This window comes from Emiliania huxleyi (genome assembly GCF_000372725.1).
Source record: "Emiliania huxleyi CCMP1516 unplaced genomic scaffold EMIHUscaffold_1, whole genome shotgun sequence".
Lineage (NCBI taxonomy): Eukaryota > Haptophyta > Isochrysidales > Noelaerhabdaceae > Emiliania > Emiliania huxleyi.
Window position 1 is genome coordinate 2,977,633 of NW_005202428.1, and position 19,355 is coordinate 2,996,987.

Below are 19,355 nucleotides of genomic sequence, written 5' to 3' on the forward strand. Positions count from 1 at the left end.
TCTGTGAGGGTCCGCCCGCAGGCGCATTTTGTATACCGAGGCGGTGCCCGGTGCCGAGCGCAGGCACAGAGCCCACAGGTCGGACCTTAAGACAGCGTTGTAGATCCCTGGGCGAGGCAGGGTGGTGGAGAGGGCGGTCCGGCGGCGGAGCAACCACCTCCTCCCGACGTGTCGGCACAGGCAGGATGTCATCCCCCGTGATCCAGACCGCCCCGTTGGAGGTAGGCCGCTCGTCTAGCCAATCAGCCTTTTAAGCGAGCGGCCTGGCCGTTGGAATGGCCGGGGTGGAGAGAGGGGCGGGGCCTCAATGACCTAGTTGCCCGGCCGGGCGTTCGGACTCTTCCCGTGCGGGGCCTCGGCGTCCTAGTAATCCGGCCGGCCGTTCGGTCTCTTCCCCGTGAGTCCCCCTCTCGCCGGGTTGTAGTATGTAGACGTGTGCCGCTGGGATCAAGCCAGTACGCCCGAGGGCGACGGTCCCCCGGTAGTAGACGTTGGCGCCGAGGAGTTTGTAGAGATTTCACGTTGTAGAGCGCCTCTACATCGCTCTACAACGCACGCAGTTCGTCCCACGGCTGATGTAGAGCTCTACAGCTCTACAGCGCTCTACAGCGCTCTCCAGCGCTCTACATCTCTACAGCTCTACAGCGCTCTACACTCTACATCCTCTACACCCTCCCTCAGGAAGGCCTTCGGCGGCAACCCCAACGCGCCCGGCACCGAGGACGGCGCCCGAGGTGCCATCTTCGTCGTCGCCTCGACGATCCTCGTCACCTGCCGGCCGAGCGGCTCGCCGCGCTACACGACCGACCAGATGGTTGAGCGCGCCGCCACCATCGCCCACTCGCCCGACGGCTTCCTGGCCCTCTGGAAAGAACTGGCACTCTCCGCCTCCGTCCCGCCCACCCCACTGGAGCAGGGCGACGCTGCCGACTCGCCGGGCCCCTCGCAGCCTTCCATGGAACAGATGGTCAATAGGGCCCACTACTACGCGAACCGGGGCGAGTTCGGCAAGGCGTGGGCGGCCTTCTCGCCCTCCACGCCCGCTGACGGCCGCGACGCCAAGGTTGTCGCCAACTACCTCGGCAAGACGCCGCAAGCGCGGGCCCCGCTTGCCAGTGTCACCGCCGACGAACCAGGCGCCGCGCGGTACGACCTGAAGAGAAAGTCGTTCAACAAGTTCGCAAAGTCTTTGCCTCGCGCCCAAAAGGGCGGCCCGACCCAAGTCGACTACGAGCTCGTCCGCATCATCACCGAGTCGACCGACGGGGCGGACTGCCTCTTCAACTTCTGCACCTCCTTTAGCTGGGGTGTCATGCACGAGCGTCTCAAGCGGCTTGAGGACGACCTCAACGCCGTCTGCCTCTGGAACGAAGGACGATGGCGTCAGCTGCAGGCCCCTCGGGCTCTGCAGCATCTTCACGCGCTCAGCCGAACGGTGCATCGCGCTCCAGGAGCGCGACTGGGCGGAGCAGTTCTGCACCACGCAGCTTCCTGAGGTTGCCAAGGTCAGGGCGGAGGCACTCGAGGACGCGCCACCGTCACCACCGCCACCGCAGAAGCCGCGTACACTTCGAGGTGCATCACGCACGGACACGGCTCGGCCGAGGCGACGGCCGCTCTCGCCGACCTCGAGGCGGCCGAGGCGGCGGAGGTGCGCGCCCGTGCGCCTGTCAACTTCCCAAAGAACTACGCGTTCTACAAGAACGGCACTCACCTGTACGCCCACACACCGTCGCGGGGTGGCACGGCACGAAGCCGGAGAACGCGACCATCTCGCTTCTCGGGTGACAAGGAGAACTTTTACAACACGATCGCGCAGGCGCTCACGGCCGACAACAAGCCTGACCCCAACGGCTGTGGGCGCGTCAAGCTCCTCGACTGGATCCGCAAGCGACGCCCTGACCTCCTACCCGTCGCTCGCCTCATCATGGGCACGCCCAGCTTCATCCGCCTTGTCAAGGCCGAGGGCGCCTTGCGGCTGCCTTCCGCCGACGGCGATGACCTGGGCTTCTCCGCCGCGCCGATTGGGACCCGCTCTCCCTCGAGTGCCCCGACTACAACGACCCCAACTACGCCAAGTCCGCCTGCGGGGTCATCCAGGGACGTGCGCTGTCCACCATCCTCAGCGTCTGCTTCCTCCACGAGATCTGCCACTCCGTCAGGACACTGCTACGTCAAGGCGCATCGCGGTTTCTACCACGACGCGATCTTTGTCAAGCGCAACAACTTCAACCTGCTCTGCTGCTCCACGAGACGTTCGGCGGCGGCTTCTCGCCCACCGCTGTCCTCAAGCTGCGCCGCCTCGCGCGCAAGGTCGCGCGCGGCAGCGTCGACCGCACGGCCTACTCGCCCAAGTACGCGCTCTCTTTTATGTCCCCACCATGCAGAGCGCATCTCTCTCTCTCTGTTGTGCGAGGCGTGAACCGCGCCATTCGCTCTCACCTGGCAACCCTGTCTGCACGTCTCGCGCGCGCGTGAACAGGGCTCCAGGCCCCAAATGATGTGTGAGTGTTAGAGTTGTTTGTTTGTTTGTTTGGTTGGTATTTATTGCAAAAATCTCTCACTTTGACACTCACTGTTCGAAATTTACAATGAAACTCCTCTCACGACACTAGGCACGGGAGTGGCGCGAATTGGCACAAAGAGTGTCGCGCAGGGCTCAACGGTAAATACACTAGAGGAGAAAAAGAAAACGACTTTCGGTCGTATCCAGGTAACTTCTGCCTAGCGGCGAAGCATGCTGGGCTTGATCTCGCTGACCAGCAGCGGTGCGCTGCTTGCGGACCCCGTGGCTTTGCCCTCCTGCCGTGGGGCAACGCGCTCGCCCCCGTCGCTCGTGCTGCTCGCTGCGCCCGCGCCCAACCGGCGCGATGCGCTCGCTGGCGCGGCCCTCGCGGGCGCTTCGCTCGCGGCGACGCCAACTAGTGCGCAGGCCGCAGCCAAGGCGCCCACGTGGGCGCCGGTTCAGCTTCCGCTCGCAACCGAGGCGCCCATTCTCTTCGACATCGAGTTCGACGAGGCCAACCCGAAGAACGGCTTCATCGTGGGCAACAAGGGCACCTTCCTGCAGACCACGGATGGCGGCAGCTCCTGGCAGGCCAAGTCGTTCGCCAACCTGGACCCGGACGAGGAGATCAACTACCGCTTCACAAAGATGAGCTTCCGTGACGGCGAGGGCTGGATCATCGGCAAGCCCGCCATCCTGCTGCACACCCGCGACTCGGGCGCCTCGTGGGAGCGCGTGCCGCTCTCGCCAAAGCTGCCCGGCGACCCGTACAACGTGGTGGCGCTCGGGCCGGGCAAGGCGGAGATGTCCACCTCGGCAGGCGCCATCTACACCACCGACAACTCTGGCCGCAACTGGAAGGCCCAGGTGCGCGAGACGATTGACGCGACGCTCAACCGGGTCTCTTCGTCGGGCGTGCAGGGCGCCTCGTACTTCTCGGGGAGCATCAACGACATCCAACGCGACGCGGACGGCTCGTACCTGGCGGTCTCGTCGCGCGGCAACTTCTACCTCACCTACCGGCCCGGCGACGAGTTTTGGATCCCTCACAACCGCGGGTCGTCGAGGCGCGCGGCCGACGCGAGCCGGCCACCCGCTGCCGCTGGGCGCGGCTACTGACAGGTCCCTGGCACGGCTGTAGGCGCATCACTTCGATGGGGTGCTCGCGCGGCAGCGGGCCGCCGTGCGAAGGGCGCCCCCTCCCTCCCACCCCTCGCCTCCCTCCATCTCAGGTTCGTCAAGTCGCGCCTCGCCGACGGGCTCTGGATGTCGACGGCGGGCGGAGAGATCTCAAAGACGACGTCGGGCCAGCCGGTGGACACGCAGCTGATCGACATCCCCTTCGACCGCTGCCAGATCAAGTCGGGCGGCTACGGCATCCTCGACGTCCTCTTCCTCAAGGTTCAGCCGCCCTCGCAGCCGCGGCCGCCCACCCCCCGGCCTCCCCTCCTCCGACCCTAACCCTGACCCTAACCCACACCCAGCCCCCGGCCTCCCCTCCTCCGACCCGCGCCCGGCGCCGCCTCGCCGCAGGACTCCAACAAGGCGTGGGCGGTCGGAGGAGGCGGGACCATCTTTGGCTCCACCGACGGAGGCAGGTCCTGGCAGAAGGACAAGTCGGCGGACGACTTGCCAACCAACCTGTACAAGATCAAGTCCTTCTCCAACGGGCGCGTCTACATCCTCGGCTCAAACGGCGCGCTCTCCCCTCGCCGCGCGCTCGGGCCGCAGACCTGCACGCGGCTGAGCACTGCCCGCCGCCGCAGGCGTCCTCCTCTCGAACACGGCCTAGGCACGCCAGCCCCCTCCTCCTCTCTTGGCGGCTCCGGCAGCGCCCTCACCGCTTGGGCCTGCTCAGCATCGTAACGACAGCGTGACGCTCCGAGGGAAGGGCATCTGGGAGCGGCCTGTCGGTCGGCGCCGGTGCCGGGCCGGGTCCTCCAAGGCCACTACGTAGATTTGCACAGGCTTTGGCGCATGCGCTCATGGGGAGGGCCGGGGGAGCGGGCGGTCGGTGGGGCCGTGCTTGTGTGGCATTTTGAGATTGAGTGACGCGCTCCCTCCATGATTCTTGATCGTGGCGCGAGAACGAGAGGTACGCGCGCCTATGTGTGTTCAAAAATTTCGATAGCACACTGGGCTCACATTACACATATACCGCCACGGGGGTGACGCGGACGAGGACGGTGGACGCGCTCACGCACACGTCCGAAAAGAGAGTACAGACAAAGAATCGGAGCAGCTACGTGTCTCTCGGCGGGAGCTCAGTGTAGCAAGCCTTCTAGTACTTTGCCTTCCGGCCCTGGCAGTCAAGCTGGACGAGATGTGGACACAGCTGGCGCACGGTCGCCTCTGAGAGGTCGATGGTGCCCACACAGCCATTCATGTTGAGCTGGCGGAGCGCCGCGCCGGAGGTGTGCAGCAGCGGCGTGAGCGACTCGGGCGGGAGCACGCGGCAGCCAAAGAGGTTGAGGGTGTCGAGGCGAGCTGCCGCTGGCGCGCGCATCGCGTGGAGCGCCTTGCACTGCGCCAAGTTGAGCGAGCGAAGGACGGCGCACCGGCCGAGGAAGACCTCGCCGAGCGTGCGGCAGCCCGACGCGTTGAGCGAGGAGAGGAGCGGCGCGCGGACGACGAGGAGGGAGAGCACCGTGCACTGCGAGACGTTGAGGCGCGCGAGGCTGGCGCAGCTCACCTGCAGCACCCCGAGCCGGGACCAGCCGCGCAGAGAAAGCTGCACCAGCGGCGGCAGCCTCTCGAGCCGCATTCGCCGCCGGCTGACCACGTCCACCGTCTCCACGGCTAGCGCCAGGGCCGCCGCCGCCGCCGCGTCGGCCTCCGCCTCCGCCGCAGAAGGCGAAGCCGCCGCCGCCACCTCTGGCGAACCCGTCGCCGCCGCCGCCGCCGCCGCCGCCGCCGCCGCCGCCGCCGCCGCCGCCGCCGCCGCCGCCGCCGCCTCGTTGCCATTTCCCATCAGGGCCGCCGCCGCCGCCGCCGTCGCTCGAGGCGGGGCCGCGCTCACCCCAGCAGCGCGGCGGGCTTGGAGCCGGTCGCCGCAGAAACTGCTTTCACAGGGGGGGGGGGGGGGGGTCCCCCAGGGAGGGGAGATGGGGAGACCGGCCAAGTGGGTAAGGGGCGGGGCCCGGCCTGAAATCGGCTTCTGTGAGGCCTGCGCACCGCTGCAGCAGCGAGGTCACCTGAGGGGATGTCGGGGGATAATGCAGCCGGCGGAGATGGGCTGGGAAGGCGCGGGCGGCGCGCGCTATCTCTTGCGAGAGCTGCGGGTTCTCGGCGAGCGAGAGCGAGGTGAGGCGCGGCAGGCTCCCCAGCCGCTCGGCGAGGGCGTCGTTGAGCGCGGGGCAGCTGTTGAGGGCGAGGGAGCTCAGCTGCGCAAGCTCGGCCGGGAGGTCGAACAGCACCTCCTGCACCGCGTCGACGAGCGGCACGTCGCAGCCCGAGCGAGGCGCGCCCGCGCCAGAAATGCGGAGCGAAGCGAGGCGTCGCGCCGCAGGCTGGCTGAGCGCCTGCGAGAGCAGGCTCGCGCCGACGTCGCCGGCGGCGTCGAGCGAGAGGGAGTGGAGGCCGCTCGCCTACAAGACATGTGTCGGACATGTGTCGGACATGCCTCGGACAGAGCGAGAGGGAGTGGAGGCCGCGCGCAGCGCGGAGCAGCGAGAGCACCCGCCGGTTGCTCCACCCCTTGAGCTCGCGCTCGTGCCGCAGCTCGCGCAGGGAGGAGAGGTGCTGCGCCTGCAGGAGGGAAGCCGCCGCCGGCTGCTCGGGCGGTGGGCGCGGTGCGGCGTTGGTATTCGGCGGGGCGCGCACCACGAGCACGCGAGTGCTCTTGCACGCGAGAGCGAGGCTTCCGAGCGCCTGGAGGGGCAGGCTGGCGAGGAGCGGGCCGAGGAGCTCCGAGGGAAGCAGGGCGAAGCTGGTGTCGTCGCCCTCCTCCTCGCTGCTGCCGCTGGGCTGAGTGCCCTCGGCGCCGAGAGAGGCGGACAGCTCGAGCAGCCGGCTGACGAGGGTGTCCATGTCGTCTCCGTGCACGGCAGCGAGCTCGGCTACTCGCTCGCGCGGCACGGCGGGCGCCAAGGCGCACAGCTCGAGCGCCAGCGGCGAGTCGGCGGCGGCGGGCTGCGATGAGGGCTCGAAGCTAGAGCCGCCTCCGCCACCGCCGCCACCATGGGCGCTGTTGAGCTGCAGCTCGTAGCGAAAGCTCGTCCTCTTCTTGGCCTTGCCTTTCGCCATGGGGCCGACCGCCAACGCCTGGTCTCTCTTTATGACAACCGCGTAGAGCGAGCGCAGCAGAGCTTGGCAACCTTAGTGGCCGCAGGGGGGTCACACGCCCGTCGGGCGTGAACTACCGGGTAGTCGCGGCGTGGGATCGCAAGCGCGCGAAGAAAATTTTACATGTACTCCTCCGGATCCCCTACCCAGCGACACCTCGAGATAGGATTTGCGCGGTGTTCGGCAGGGAGAGACAAATGGGGGGGGGGAAGAGAGAAAGAGAAATTCACCCGCGCTGGCGGCGCCTGGCACCACCCACTGCCTCTGCTGTCTCTCATTCTCTGATATGCCGCCTCGTGACTCCGAGCGGAAGAAGCACAGGTCTCGCCGCCACGACTCGTCCGAGAGCGAAAGCGGCGACAAGAAGAAGCGGCGGCGCGAGCGCAGCCGCAAGGACGAGGAGCGCTCGCGCTCGCGCTCCGCCGACAGTGAGGAGCGCAAGCGCAAGCGCCGCGACAGGGACAAGGAGCGCAAGCGCGACGATGAGCGCGAGGAGCGCCCCGCCGCCGGTGCGGGCGGCGACGAGGCCGCCGGCGGCGGCGCGCCACCACAGCCGGCGACGGAGGCAACGGAGCCCAAGGGCGGCTCTGCGTTGTCGGGCGACAAGGCGGCGGCGGGCGACAAGGCGGCGGGCGGCGCCGGCGGAGATGCGGGCGAGGGCGGGCGCGAGGGTGGCGAGGGCGGGCGGAGCCGCAGGGACGGCGACGACAGGCCGCGGGAGCGACGCGACCGCAGCCGAGAGCGCGACCGGCGCGACCGCGACCGCGACCGGCGGGAGCGCAGGTCGCGCTCCCGGGACAGGGACCGGCGCGATCGGGACCGGCGCGAGCGCAGCCGCGACCGGGGCAGGCGCCACGACGAGGAGGAGCCGCGCAAGCGCCGGTCCGGCTTCAGCTCCGGCTGGGACCTCTCCTCGAACCAGGCGCCGGCGTGGCCCTCTGCGGCGTGGGGCCCTCTGGAGAGAACCTCTGGAGAGATCGCCGGCCAGCGCAGCGCGGCCCGCGCCGACCAAGTCCCGCGCGCCAGCCCTCCACCCACCCCACCGACCGCTCCCGCCACTGCACTGCCCGCAGGTGCAGACAGGGCCCGACGTGGCGATGCCGCTCATCTCGCCGCAGCTGATGCAGGAGACGCGGCTCGGGAGGCGCGTGTACGTGGGCAACACGCCTGTCGAGGCGCGGAGCAGCCCGTCCTACGGCGACCCGCAGGGGGCAGCGACCGCTGAGCCCTCCCTCCCCCCCCCTCCCCCCCCCCAATCCTTTCGCAGGCATCCTCCGACGAGATTTGCGGCTACCTCAACGACGCGATGGTCAAGATCGGGCTCCAAAAGTGGAGCGGGCCGCCCATCCTGCAGGCCCCGACCCTGCCCCCTCGCCACCTCCTCCCCTCCCCTCCCCGTCCTCCCACCGCCCTCCGCTCCTCCCCTCCTCCAAGGTTGCGCACCAGGGCGGCGGCTTCGCTTTCCTCGAGCTGAGGGACGTGCACGAGGAGGGAGATAGCCGGGAGAGAGCAGGGAGATAGCCGGGAGAGAGCAGGGAGAGAGCCGGGAGAGAGCAGGGAGAGAGCCCTTGGGCTGAGGGTTTTGCGCGAGTCGGGCGGGCTCCCTTCTCCTCTTCGACGGCACCTGCAGGACACGTCGTCCCAGGCAGGGCCGAGCCGTGCACGGTTGTCCCGTAGGCGAGCGCCCTCCTCCTCTTCGACGGCATGGACTACCGAGGCAGGCAGCTCAAGGTCCGCCGGCCGACCGACTACCAGCCGCCGCCGCAAAAGGTCGAGGCCCGGCCCTCCCCCCGACCCGCCGCGCCGCCGCCGCGCCGCCTGCCGCCGAGCTAACTCTAACCCTAACCCGAACCCTGCCGCCGAGCTCCGCCTGCCTCGCCGCAGGCTCTCTCCCTCGTCCACCCTCCCTCGCCGGGCACGCTGCTGCACTCGGCGCTCAACGGGCTCACACGCATCAAGGGCGTCGTCTCCTCGGACGTGCCCGACGGGCCGAACAAGGTCTTCCTCGGCAACGTGCCAAACCACCTGACCAACGTCGAGGCGCGGCAAACCCTCGCGTCGCTCCCCCCATCACACCGGCACACGGCCCTCTCACGGGCACGCCTCACACCGGCACGCCTCTCACGGGCACGCCCGCCGTCGCCCAACCGCAGGTGCGGCGCATCGCCGAGTTCTTCGGGCCGCTGAAAGGCTTCCACCTTCTCACCGACGCGGCCGACGCGCGCAACAAGGGCACCGCCCCGCACCGCCCGCCTCTGCCCCCGCCCCCGCCGCAGCCCCGACCCTGCCGCAGGCTGCGCCTTCCTCGAGTTCGACGACACCGACGGTGCCGCCGCGGAGAGCCGCCGCCGCAGCAAGTCTCGCGGCGTCGCTCAGCCGCCTCCGCCCCGCGACAGGCCTCTCCACCGACGAGGCGGTCGCAGGGCTGCACGGGCTCGAGGTCGGCGGCCGGTTCCTCACCTGCGAGCGATCGTACAAGCACTCCGAGCAAGAGATGGGCGGCCGGGGCAGGCACATCCCTCAGGCGCGCCTCGACCCCCCCCCCCCCTGTCGCCCCTTCGCCCCGCCGCAGCGCTCCTGACGGGGCCGTCCGTTTGCCAGGTCGCGCTCGGCACCAGCGGCTACGGGTCGGGGACCGCGGCTCCGCCCGCCCTGACGATGAAGCCGCCGCCGCCGCCTGGAGGGGGCTACGGCGCACCATCGCCGGGCGCCGGCGGCTTCAGCCCGACCAACCCGATGGCGCGGCTTCCCGGGTTTGTCGCCGGCGGCGTCGTCCCAGCCACGATGCGGCCACACTAATTGAGTGTCTCAGGGGCATGCGCCGGCGAGGGGGCAGGAGCAGGTGGTCAGCCCGGTGGCGGCAGGGTTGGGCGAGTACGAGCGTGCCGCGATGAGTTCGAGTACTGACGTCGACGAGCTACGGCATCATCACTTGCTCGCCGAGGCTGGCTTGCGCGCGCGGGGGGGGGGGGGGGGGGCACCGAGATCTCACAATTGATCTTTGATGTGTTGAGCTGTGGGCTGCGCGCGCCCCCCCCAGGCCCCCGCTCTCCGCTCTCGCCCGCCTCTTTCTCTCTCGCGGTATCTGGTCGTTTTTCAGATTTCACGTTTACTCGTTGCGAGTCACATTTTTTTATTTTTGCACGGGGTCTCGCTCGTCGCTGGCTCCGGCGCGCACACTCGGCGACACACTCGGGGGGGACGGGTGGACCGGGGCACCGGGCAGGCGGGCTCACCCTGCACCCTGGCACACGCTCACCCCCTCACACGGGGCGGCGAGCCACTCGAAAGTCAAAACCGTATATACACTGCACAACGGCACACGGCGACGTAGCGATCACGAACTAAATACCGCTATCCGCTAATAGTTAATAGTTAAATAGAGGCCCCCGCACGCGGGTCGCGGCACACGGCCGCCGCCACGGGGCGCGCGCCCGCCCCGCGCCCGGAGAGAGAAAGAAGAGGGGCAGAGAGCTCTGCTGCACTGCTGGTTGGTGCGCACCGACCGAGCGCTACACCGCACGCTGGCAGTGGGCCATACTGCGGTTCACAGCAGCCAGTGCTAATGCACAGGAGCCAATCAATCGCTCCCCGCGACGCACGCTCCACTCAACGAGAGAGCTTGGTAGGCGTGGAGACGGAGGCGGTCGAGAACGGAGAGAATCAAGTGACGACGGCCGGAAGCGCAGCAAGGTAGCCGGAGAAGCGGTGGGAGAGTCGGTGCAACGCGGCCTCCTCCGAGGCGCGCGCCGAGCTCCCCCCCGATTTCAGCCAACGCATCTGCGCGCCCTTGCTGTTGAGCACGTAGACCGCGCTGATGGGCACCGGAAAGGCGGGCATCATCGGTGCCTTTGCGCTGATGGTCATCGTGGCGTCGCCCGCGAGGGTGGGGCACGCAAACTTGGTCGCCTTGACCTTGACCCCCTTGAGGAACGCGGCCGCGGCCGTCACCCCCTTGATTTCGCAAAACTCACCTCGCTTGGTGATGACGCCCGACATCTTGGTGTCCCAAAAGACCGTCCAAACCTCCACCGTGCGCGAGCATGGCTGGTCCAGCTCGAGGTGGACCTCCAAGCCCTTCGCGGTTCGCCTCTGCGACCACGCGACGATGCGGTCGGCCGGCACGATGTACGGCGGCACCCCGTGCTCCACTGCAAAGCGGCGGGCCGCGCTGTCGGGCGACTCCTGCTCCTGCTCCTGCTGCATCGGCTCGGTGCTCTCAGCGGCCGTCGGCTCGGCAAGCGACGGCGGCACGGCTTCCGCAGCCGCCCTCTCCGATGCCGCGGCCAGCCTCTCCGCCTCAACCTGGCCGGCATCCACCTCCTCGCGAGTCCAGAGCGCCTGCGGCTCACACCGCTTCTTCCTCTGTCTCGGGAACCAGGAGGCGGAGGAGCCTGACTTTTCGAGGATTAGCTCACACGAAGAGGAGAAGGAGAGGGTCGACCCCACCGTCAGCGTCGACCCGAGCCACTTTGGGGAGGAACCCTTGCGGCGCAACATCGTGGGCGCGTCCTTGCTCTTTGGACTTACTCGGTAGAGCTTCAGCTGGTCTTTTGTTGCTTTCTGTCTTTCTTTGTTTAGGGAGGGTGGTACCTTTTGTGAAACTGAAACGCGGAACGCGATCTGTCTCGCGTTCCTCAACGCTTGCGATTCAGCTGTCGCGCCGCTGGATGATCTTGCTCAGCTCGCCGAGCTCGACCTGAACGGTCAGCGGCGCGACCGCTGAATCGCAGCCGTTCGAGAGATTTGTTGCCGTGTTCGTGCTGCACGCATGCATCGTTGCAGTTTCACATTACTTCCCCCCCCCTTAAGACTTAGCCACTTAGCTGTCACGCTCGCGGGGATGGGAACCAGGCCGCTCGCTGCAAGAACTAGACTTAGCAACTTATCCTGTTGTCGGGGCAGCCACAAGCGGGCAAAAACAAATTTGGTATTGCTAAAAATCTCTCTCTCTCAAGCGGGCTTGTCCAACCTGATCTCATTGACCTATCATCAGGCCGCTCGCTGCCCCAACCCGACTTAGCCACGGACTTTGCTCATATACCCAGGTCGTTTGTACTTCAAGGCTTAAGAGAGGAGTAGGACAACAGAGCTTTTCCCCATGTTCCCACGCGCTGTGCTCTTCAGATAAATAGCGCAGACATCTTTCTTGATGCTCTTCAGTGCTCTCGGCGATTCCGGACCTCCCCCTTCCACACCGGCGAGTGTGCTTCGCAAGGGAGGGTCCGGGCTAGGGTCCGCGGCTCACAGCATCAGAGCCCGGAGCCGAGGTGTCCGATACCACTACCTCTCGCAGGCTACCCGTTCAGTCAGCTGGCATGTCCGACACCACCATGACCCGCCAGCCAGTTCGATCGAACTGAGACAAACCCATCAGCAGTTGTGCGGTCAAGCGACACAAAGCCGGTTCATGCCACATGCGCATCGTCTCGAGCATCCGCCGGCGGCTGACAAGCAAGCTTTGGTCAAGGTCCAGCGTTCCCCGGGGGGCGCGACCGTAACCCTGACACGTGGAGCACGAACCCTCGCGCCAAAACGACCCGCCAAGGCCCTATTGAATACGTGCGAACCAGCCCCTGCCGACCGCGGCCGAGGCCGCCGAGCGCCGGAAGAGACAGCGCGAGCGAGGTCTCGCGCCCGTCGTCACTCCCTCGCTGCGGCTGGATCCGCCGGCCGCACGGCCGAGTGGGGCAGCAGCGGCGATGCCGCCTCCGCAGCCTCCGCAGCCTCCGCAGCATCGCCAACCGCAGCCTCCTCGGCCGACACCGAGCGCGGGTCCGTCGTCTGCCGCGCCGGCCCCAAGCGTGGGCGGCCGCGGCGGTGCCGCCGCCGCCTTGCCGACTCGCCCCAGCACTCCGGCCCAGCCGCCAAACGGCGTCGTGGTCTCGACCCGCCAGCGCGGCAATCCAGTGCTGGCGGCCATCAAGGCGGTGCCGTGGGCCTACGGCCCCACGACGGCCGACTTTCTGATCCCGGACGGGGCGTGTGCGCTCTTCCTGTCGCTTCGGTACCACCTGCTGCACCCAAACTACCTTCTCGCGCGGCTGAGAGAGCTGCGCGAGCTCACGCCGCTGCGGCTGGTGCTCCTGCTCGTCGACTCGGAGGCGCCCGAGCGGCCCATCCTCACCGTGCTGCAGCAGGCCACGGCGCACGAGTGCACGCTGCTGCTCGGCTGGTCGGTGGGCGAGGTGGCGCGGTACGTCGAGACGCTGCGCGCGTACGCCAAGAAGGGCGCGGAGTCCATCCGCGAGAGGCGAGACGCGGCCCGAGATGCAGCCGAGATGCAGCCGAGATGTGGCGGAGATGTGGCGCGAGGGCGGCCGTGGAGTGTCGACCCGAGGAGCCTCGCAGCTGAGCCCCTCTCGGCAGGTCGGACGGCACTTTCCTCGCCCAGCTGACGGACGTGCTGACCACCTCGCGCCTCGTCAACAAGACGGACGTCGCGACGCTCAACAACACCTTCGGCCCCAGACCCTCCTGCGAGCAAGCGCCCTGGCGACGAGGCGAGGGCTGAGACCGAGGCCTTCCGCCCGTAGGCTCTCTCGCGCGCATCATGGCCGCCGCCAGAGCACGCGCGATCCGGCCCAAGCAGACGGCCCGCTGAACCGCCACCGCCTCCGCTCTAGGCGGCAACAGAGCAAGAGCTCACTCTCTGCCCCGGCCTCGGTGGCCCCAATCTCGGAGCGGCCCGACCCTGGCCTTGACCCCCTCGTGGAGTGACAGCGCCTCCCCTCTAGGCCCGACCAAGGCGAGCCCCAGCCGCCCGCCCACTTTGCAGCCCACACTTGCCGCCAAACCCTTGACGCTCTCTCGGCCCCCAAAACAGGTGCGCCGGCTTCGCGAAGCTTTCCACGAGCCCTTCATCCCCGCCTACGCGCGCCGCGCCGCTGCCGCCGCCGCCGCTTCGGGCTCCGGCTCCGTTGCCGCCCCAGCCTCATCTGTTGCGTGTGCCGGTGCCTCCGCCGCAACCGCTCCTGCCGACGACACGGCCGCGGACACAGCCACGGGCGATTCGTCGGAGCAGACTGAGGACAACGGTGCCCGATGAGTTGATGAATAGTGTACGAGATTCATTCAGTTGGGGAAAGGGGTGTGTTTTGGGCGGCTCCGCGTTCGGTGCCCCTGTTAGTTCCTATAGCATCGCGTATGTGAGCGCGTTCCCATTTTTTTGTATTTCACACACGCACGGGTCACAGCACACAGGCTCACAGCGCTCGCTCGCGATCCGTCGGAGAGCGTTTTTTCGGCCGCGGCGCGCGCGCGCCGCGCGCGCGCGGCGCGAGCGAGGCGACGGCCGCGCGGACTGAGCCCTGGTCTGACAGCAAACCCGGACAGCGCCTGACAGTGCCCGACAGCCTGACAGCGTTGACAGCACTTTCTCTGACAGTCTGACAGCACGTATCTGACAGCCTGACAGCAGAGTCTGACATCAGAGGGGCTCCGTCGCTGTCAGGCCCTAACGTGACAGCCTGACAGCTGCCTGACAGCCCGACAGCACACACCTGACAGCAGCGCTGACAGCCCGACAGCCCGACCAGCCCGACAGCAGCACAGACCGTACACAGCCGTGCAGCCTCTTTCTTGCACCCCATGAGGGTATAACAAAACATGCAAAGACATGTGAGTGTGGTCCATGTAGTCATGGGCTGGTCATGGGTCTCTCTCTCAACCCTCCGTCCTTCCCGCCCCACCTCTGCGGACCCCTCTCTAGCACCGGCGGCTGTGCTACTACAAATGAAGCTACCAGCTAGCCTTCTGGGGCCCTACAGTCATATGCCTACGGCGTCTGGGTGGGGGTGGCCGCGGGCCGCCGTCTGTGCCGCGCTGCCGCCGCCGCCGCCTGCGCCTGCGCCGCCATCTGCGCTCCCCAGGCGGACCCCTTCTAGGCAGAGTAGAGACTAGAGTGTGTGTAGTAGAGTCCTGCTGGTCTCCTCTTGATAATGTCATAAGTGTGGATAGTGTGTCAGAGCCTGACAGCACCCCGACAGCACCAACCGACAGCACCTGACAGCAGCACCGGCGTCTCTGACAGCAGCAGCAGCCCGACAGCTCTGACAGCTCCGACAGCGTCTGACAGCAACACCCGACAGCTCCGACAGCACCCGACAGCTACGGAGCCCCTCTGATGTCAGACAAGCACCCGACAGCACCCGACAGCACTGACAGCACCTGACAGCTGGTCTGACAGAGGCACCTGACAGTGCCTGACAGTGCCTGACAGCCTGACAGATCACACCTGACAGCACCTGACAGCCTGACAGCCAGGGCTCAGCGCGCGGAGCACCGCGCGCCGGCCGCCGCGGAGCCACCAGCACCACAGGCCGCACTTATAGGGTACCCCTAGGGTTCTGAGGGCCGGAATTTTTTAAGACCTTTTCAGAAGTGAGCTGGTTTGGGGGCTTGTGACGGCTTGAATTGCCATTTAAGAGATTGCAGTCACATAGAGGGTCCCTCTTTTTTAAGACCGTTTAAGAAAATCGGCCTCACCGGCATGCGCATCGCTGGGTACCGCGCCGGTTTCTCCAATACTGCCGTTATTAGGCACAACCCTGCATCTGAAGACACATCTGTAAGTCTGGTGCACTGGCGGGAGCCATACTCGCATAGGGGACGCGTGCTAGCTGACTGTAGCCAGCTTCCCGGCCTCCGCGCTCCGGCGTCTACCGGGAGCCTCCCGGACCATCGACCTCGGGAGCTCTCCCGCACCGTTTAAGCGTTTAAGACCGTGTTCCGTTAAGGATTCGGCGGCCCGTGCAGCAACCGCCCTAGGGCGGTTTTAAGCCGTTTTTGTAGTTTAATTAAGCCGCAGGTGCCTCAGGGCCCACCCCTTTAAGCCGAAAGGGCACATGCACAGCACATGCACATGCAACGCGGGGCGTGGGCGGCGGGAAAGCGCCCGGCCGCGGAGTGGGAGTCGCATGGGAGTCGAGAGTCGTGACGTGTCGAGAGCGGTCACGGATGTGTTGTGAGATGTGACTTGTGTGTTGTGAGACTGAAATAAATAAATAAAAACGGACACCTCTCTACTGTGAGATGGGTAAAAAGGAACAGGTCCCCGCCCTTGCGATCTTTGTGCAGGGTTCTTTGTGGGTGTGGTCGGCGACTAGCTCCGGCGGGTCGTCCTCCCCGATGGGGGACTAGCACTAGCCGTCTTCCACATGGTCCCTCGGGTCCCTGCTGCTCCTAATCTCTTCGTACATCCTCCTGCTGATCTCCGCAAAGTCCTGCTCCCTCCCTCGTCTCGCCCTGCGCGTCTGCTCCGCCTCACCGTCTTCTGCCCTGCGTCGTGTGGCGACGGGGTCCTCCATAGTCGGTCGAGGTCGCCGCCCCTCCTCTGCGACTCCCTCAAGGCCGGCCGAGCCTCTTTCCACCCAGTGAAGAGCTTCCTCAGCCACTCGATGTGTTCCTCTCTCTTCTTTATGCGCGCCGTAGCCTCATCATTGAGCTGGATCCACCTCTGCACCGCGCCCGTCGCCGCCTCGGCCACGACTTGCAAGTTCTCGTGACCCCGGCGCCAAGGTCCCTCCGGCTCTTCTCCGAGAGATCATCTACCAGCGCCGGCAACACCCCCCCGACGGCTGGGGCTAGTGCATCGTACCCGTCCTCATCCAGCACCCTATAGCGTGAGCCCTTCAGCGCAGCGACATGCGCTATCCCTCAGCGTCTTCAGCGTATCCTTGGAGTCGGGTGCCGCCTGGGCTACTTTGCTGATCGCCGTCCCCGTCTGCGCTCGCGCTACTCTGAGGAACCATCTGGCCTGCTCCCTATTCCCCAGGCAGGCGCCGCTAAGCAAGTGCGCCATCGTCGCTCTAGGCGGGTTCTCATCTTCCTCGGTCCATTGCTGCGCGGCTTTCCGCACGATCGGACACAGCGGGTCTCGCTTTAGTGCCGCCCTCCTCGCCGCGTCCCTCGCGGCCTTACAGACGAGGCAGCCCCTGAGTTCGCTCCTTGTGGCGGCGCCCGGGGTCTCTCTCCCCGCCTCTCCCCGCATAATCCTCTCGTGGTGCGCTCCGTGTGGCACCCCCGCCTGCTGCCGCACACGCGCTCCCATGACGGTCTTTGTCACCACGTTATGATCATCCACGTCGGCGAATTCAATCTCGCGCTCGCCGTGCTGATCCTTGATCCGCTGGCGCTTGTCCCATTTGTGTCTCTCGTCGTTCCCCTGACCACATCGCTCCACAGCGGCCCCGTCACCCCTGCCGTGTGCGACCCCGCCGTGAGCCCCTCGCCGAGCCGTCCTCGCACCCACTCGTTCGTGTGGCCGCGTGTGGCGTAATAAGTCCTCCGGTCCAGTACGTCTCCCCTCCACTCTCCGTCTGCCGTCCTCGCGGTCCGTGTATAGACACGGGCGTGTCCTCACTGCTCCACGGATGACGGCGGTGGCATACTCAATCTCACTGGCCCCCATGTATGCAGTCGCCGCTGCGTCGGCGTAGGCGTTGCCAGCGCACCCCGCGTGGCTCGGTACCCACAGGAACGTGACAGATTCGAGCTGGGCGCGATATCTGCATACCCCCATTAACTGAGCCCCCCGATCCCACTCCCTGAGCCCCTCGAGAGAGCCTTTTCGGTACGCCGCCTCGATCTGCTGTAGCGCGGGCTTGCAGTCGCTCAAGACGAGGCACCTCCTGTCCGCCGCGCATCTTCCGCGCCGTTGCCATCTTGTGAGACTGAGAGTTGTGTCTTGTGTGAGAAAACTCTCGAGTGAGAACTAGGGCGCAGGGCTAGCGCCGCAGAGCGCGCCGAACACGAAAGTGTCCGTTTCATTTTTAGAAATGCATTCATTAGCATGTTTCGCAGGGGCGCCCACGAGACGCGCAGCGCCATACACGCTTGGCGCCCAAGGGCGGCCCGAAAGAGTCCCTGCGCCCGCTCTCTCGCAGTGCTCTCGACCGCATACCGACACTACTTTCCACAATCTGGTTCCTGGCCGCTCTTCAGTCGCTATCCTTCGCCTTCAGCAGCGCCGGGCATGCCAAGACCTTCTGCAGGACGTGCCTCGCCCTCGCCCTCGCCCTCGCCCTGCCCACCGACAGACATGTCGCCCTCCTCGCCCTCGCCAGCCTCGCCGCCCGCCTCGGCCGCGCCGTCGCCGCGGCCGTCCGGCGTCGCGACGTCGTAGGGGTGGTCCGCGCCTGCGCGCAAAGATGGGCACGCCGCGGTTGGGGCAACGGCGCCATGTCGTGTGTGTGTGGTTTGGAGAGAGGTCAGGCTGCGGCATCTACGGCATGCACGTTCGAGGGCGAGGAGCGCGGAGGAGAGGCGACGCTCGAGCGCCTCTCGCTGGCTGCTGGAGAGCTGGCTTGCGCCGCCGCCATCGAGCGACTCGAGCAGCTCCATCAGCCGCGCCTCTCTCGAGATCTCGGAGGACGAGGTGGCCGAGGGCAGCGCTAGGTCGGCCGCCGCGACTCCTGTCGCCTCGCCGAGCGATACCGGCCCCGTGCCTGCTGCGCGGGCGGGCGTCCAGCCGCTGCGGGTGGGGTCGCTCGACGTGCTGAGGAAGAGGTAGATGGCGGAGATGGCGATCGTCGTCCACAAAAGCACCATGCTCGAGAGGATGAGCAGCTTATGATATCGCCGGATTGTTGCCCAGCTGGCGGTGGTGGAAGGGACCATCTGAAGATTAGCCGCCTCGCACGGACTGCGGTCAGCTTTCGCTAGCCCGTAGCGCACCTTCAGACGGAGTGGTGGTGGTAGGGGTCGCAAGAGCCTTTTTGTGTTCGCGCAAAAATAATTTTTCCTCTACCCGTGGGGCGCGGCGGGGGCGGCGGGTGTGCGGGATGTCCGTGGGCCCGAGCGCGATGCCTGATTTTTGTTTCAAGTCGAAGAAAAAAGAAATCGCGCTGCGCTGCCGCCACTTCACATCCTCGCGAGGCGATCGAGGCACACCGCCTCTGCGTCCCTTTCGTACCTAGTGACGCCAACTTCCAGGGCCGCCATGTTGCCAGGCAGAGCCCTCCTCTTGTCGGTGGCCTGCTGTCCGTCAGCTCTCGGGGCGCTCCTCGCCCCTCTCCCCGCCGCCGCGCGTATGCGCACACCAATGATGGTGGTCACGTCGTGGTATGACTCTGGCGTTCGGCTCGCGTCATACACGCCGCCTGCTGCTGCCCACAAAGCGATGCCTCCGCCGCCCGCCCCGCTGCCGCCGCCGCCGCCGCCGCTCACCGCCTCGGCGGAGGCGAGCCTCGCAGCGGCGGCCATCTCGGCCGTCGCCGTCCTTGGTATCGACCTCGCATCCTTTGGGGTGGTCGAGAACTTGGATGCGGCGGTGCTTGTGGGTGGGCTGGCGCTCTCGCAGGTTCCGACCCACCGCCGCGCCCCGTGCTGGCCCGCCGCCGCGCCCCGAGCGCTCTCAGTGAACGTCACGTCACGGCGCATACGCTGCTGCTAGGTGGAGGCGCGAGGCCCCATCGGCGACGCGCTTCGCGCCGTCGGTAATGCTACGAGCGGCGCGCTCGGCGCCGTCGGCGGTGTGTTCCGTCCGGTCGGCCGGTTCTGGGCGGATAACGAGGTTGGTCTCACGTCGCGCGCAGTGCTGGAGCTGGGTCTCGAGAATGCGATC

General features: G+C 67.0%; 7 protein-coding genes across 7 annotated transcripts; 3 read left to right on the forward strand and 4 right to left on the reverse strand.

The window, feature by feature from the left end:
* Positions 1-2,737: 2,737 nt before the first annotated feature.
* EMIHUDRAFT_425813 (hypothetical protein) lies at positions 2,738-4,372 on the forward strand (the record flags this gene model as incomplete). The annotated part of the gene is made up of 3 exons (XM_005794542.1): positions 2,738-3,564; positions 3,739-3,907; positions 4,040-4,372. 3 exons carry the CDS (start codon positions 2,738-2,740, stop codon positions 4,370-4,372), a joined length of 1,329 nt encoding a protein of 442 aa, XP_005794599.1.
* Positions 4,373-4,787: 415 nt separating this feature from the next.
* On the reverse strand, positions 4,788-6,890 carry EMIHUDRAFT_447618 (hypothetical protein; the record flags this gene model as incomplete). Its single annotated transcript, XM_005794543.1, has 4 exons — positions 6,329-6,890; positions 6,164-6,253; positions 5,681-6,093; positions 4,788-5,256 (listed from the first exon to the last, which is right to left on the reverse strand). The coding sequence occupies exons 1-4, from the start codon at positions 6,749-6,751 to the stop codon at positions 4,788-4,790; spliced, it is 1,395 nt and encodes a 464-aa protein (XP_005794600.1). The 5' UTR covers positions 6,752-6,890.
* A 186-nt stretch (positions 6,891-7,076) lies between these two features.
* On the forward strand, positions 7,077-9,589 carry EMIHUDRAFT_194936 (hypothetical protein; the record flags this gene model as incomplete). Its single annotated transcript, XM_005794544.1, has 6 exons — positions 7,077-7,111; positions 7,592-7,802; positions 7,870-7,959; positions 8,468-8,521; positions 8,675-8,824; positions 9,392-9,589. 6 exons carry the CDS (start codon positions 7,077-7,079, stop codon positions 9,587-9,589), a joined length of 738 nt encoding a protein of 245 aa, XP_005794601.1.
* Positions 9,590-10,061: 472 nt separating this feature from the next.
* On the reverse strand, positions 10,062-11,313 carry EMIHUDRAFT_461118 (hypothetical protein). The gene has a single exon (XM_005794545.1). The coding sequence runs from the start codon at positions 11,288-11,290 to the stop codon at positions 10,454-10,456; it is 837 nt and encodes a 278-aa protein (XP_005794602.1). The 5' UTR covers positions 11,291-11,313; the 3' UTR covers positions 10,062-10,453.
* An 894-nt stretch (positions 11,314-12,207) lies between these two features.
* On the forward strand, positions 12,208-13,304 carry EMIHUDRAFT_194939 (hypothetical protein; the record flags this gene model as incomplete). The annotated part of the gene is made up of 4 exons (XM_005794546.1): positions 12,208-12,260; positions 12,508-12,565; positions 12,655-13,028; positions 13,160-13,304. 4 exons carry the CDS (start codon positions 12,208-12,210, stop codon positions 13,302-13,304), a joined length of 630 nt encoding a protein of 209 aa, XP_005794603.1.
* Positions 13,305-16,406: 3,102 nt separating this feature from the next.
* Positions 16,407-17,312, reverse strand: EMIHUDRAFT_194940 (hypothetical protein; the record flags this gene model as incomplete). Its single annotated transcript, XM_005794547.1, has 2 exons — positions 16,407-16,955; positions 17,154-17,312. The coding sequence occupies 2 exons, from the start codon at positions 17,310-17,312 to the stop codon at positions 16,407-16,409; spliced, it is 708 nt and encodes a 235-aa protein (XP_005794604.1).
* Positions 17,313-17,543: 231 nt separating this feature from the next.
* On the reverse strand, positions 17,544-18,444 carry EMIHUDRAFT_431977 (hypothetical protein). The gene is made up of 2 exons (XM_005794548.1): positions 18,028-18,444; positions 17,544-17,928 (listed from the first exon to the last, which is right to left on the reverse strand). The coding sequence occupies exons 1-2, from the start codon at positions 18,407-18,409 to the stop codon at positions 17,738-17,740; spliced, it is 573 nt and encodes a 190-aa protein (XP_005794605.1). The 5' UTR covers positions 18,410-18,444; the 3' UTR covers positions 17,544-17,737.
* Between the last annotated feature and the right edge of the window lie 911 nt (positions 18,445-19,355).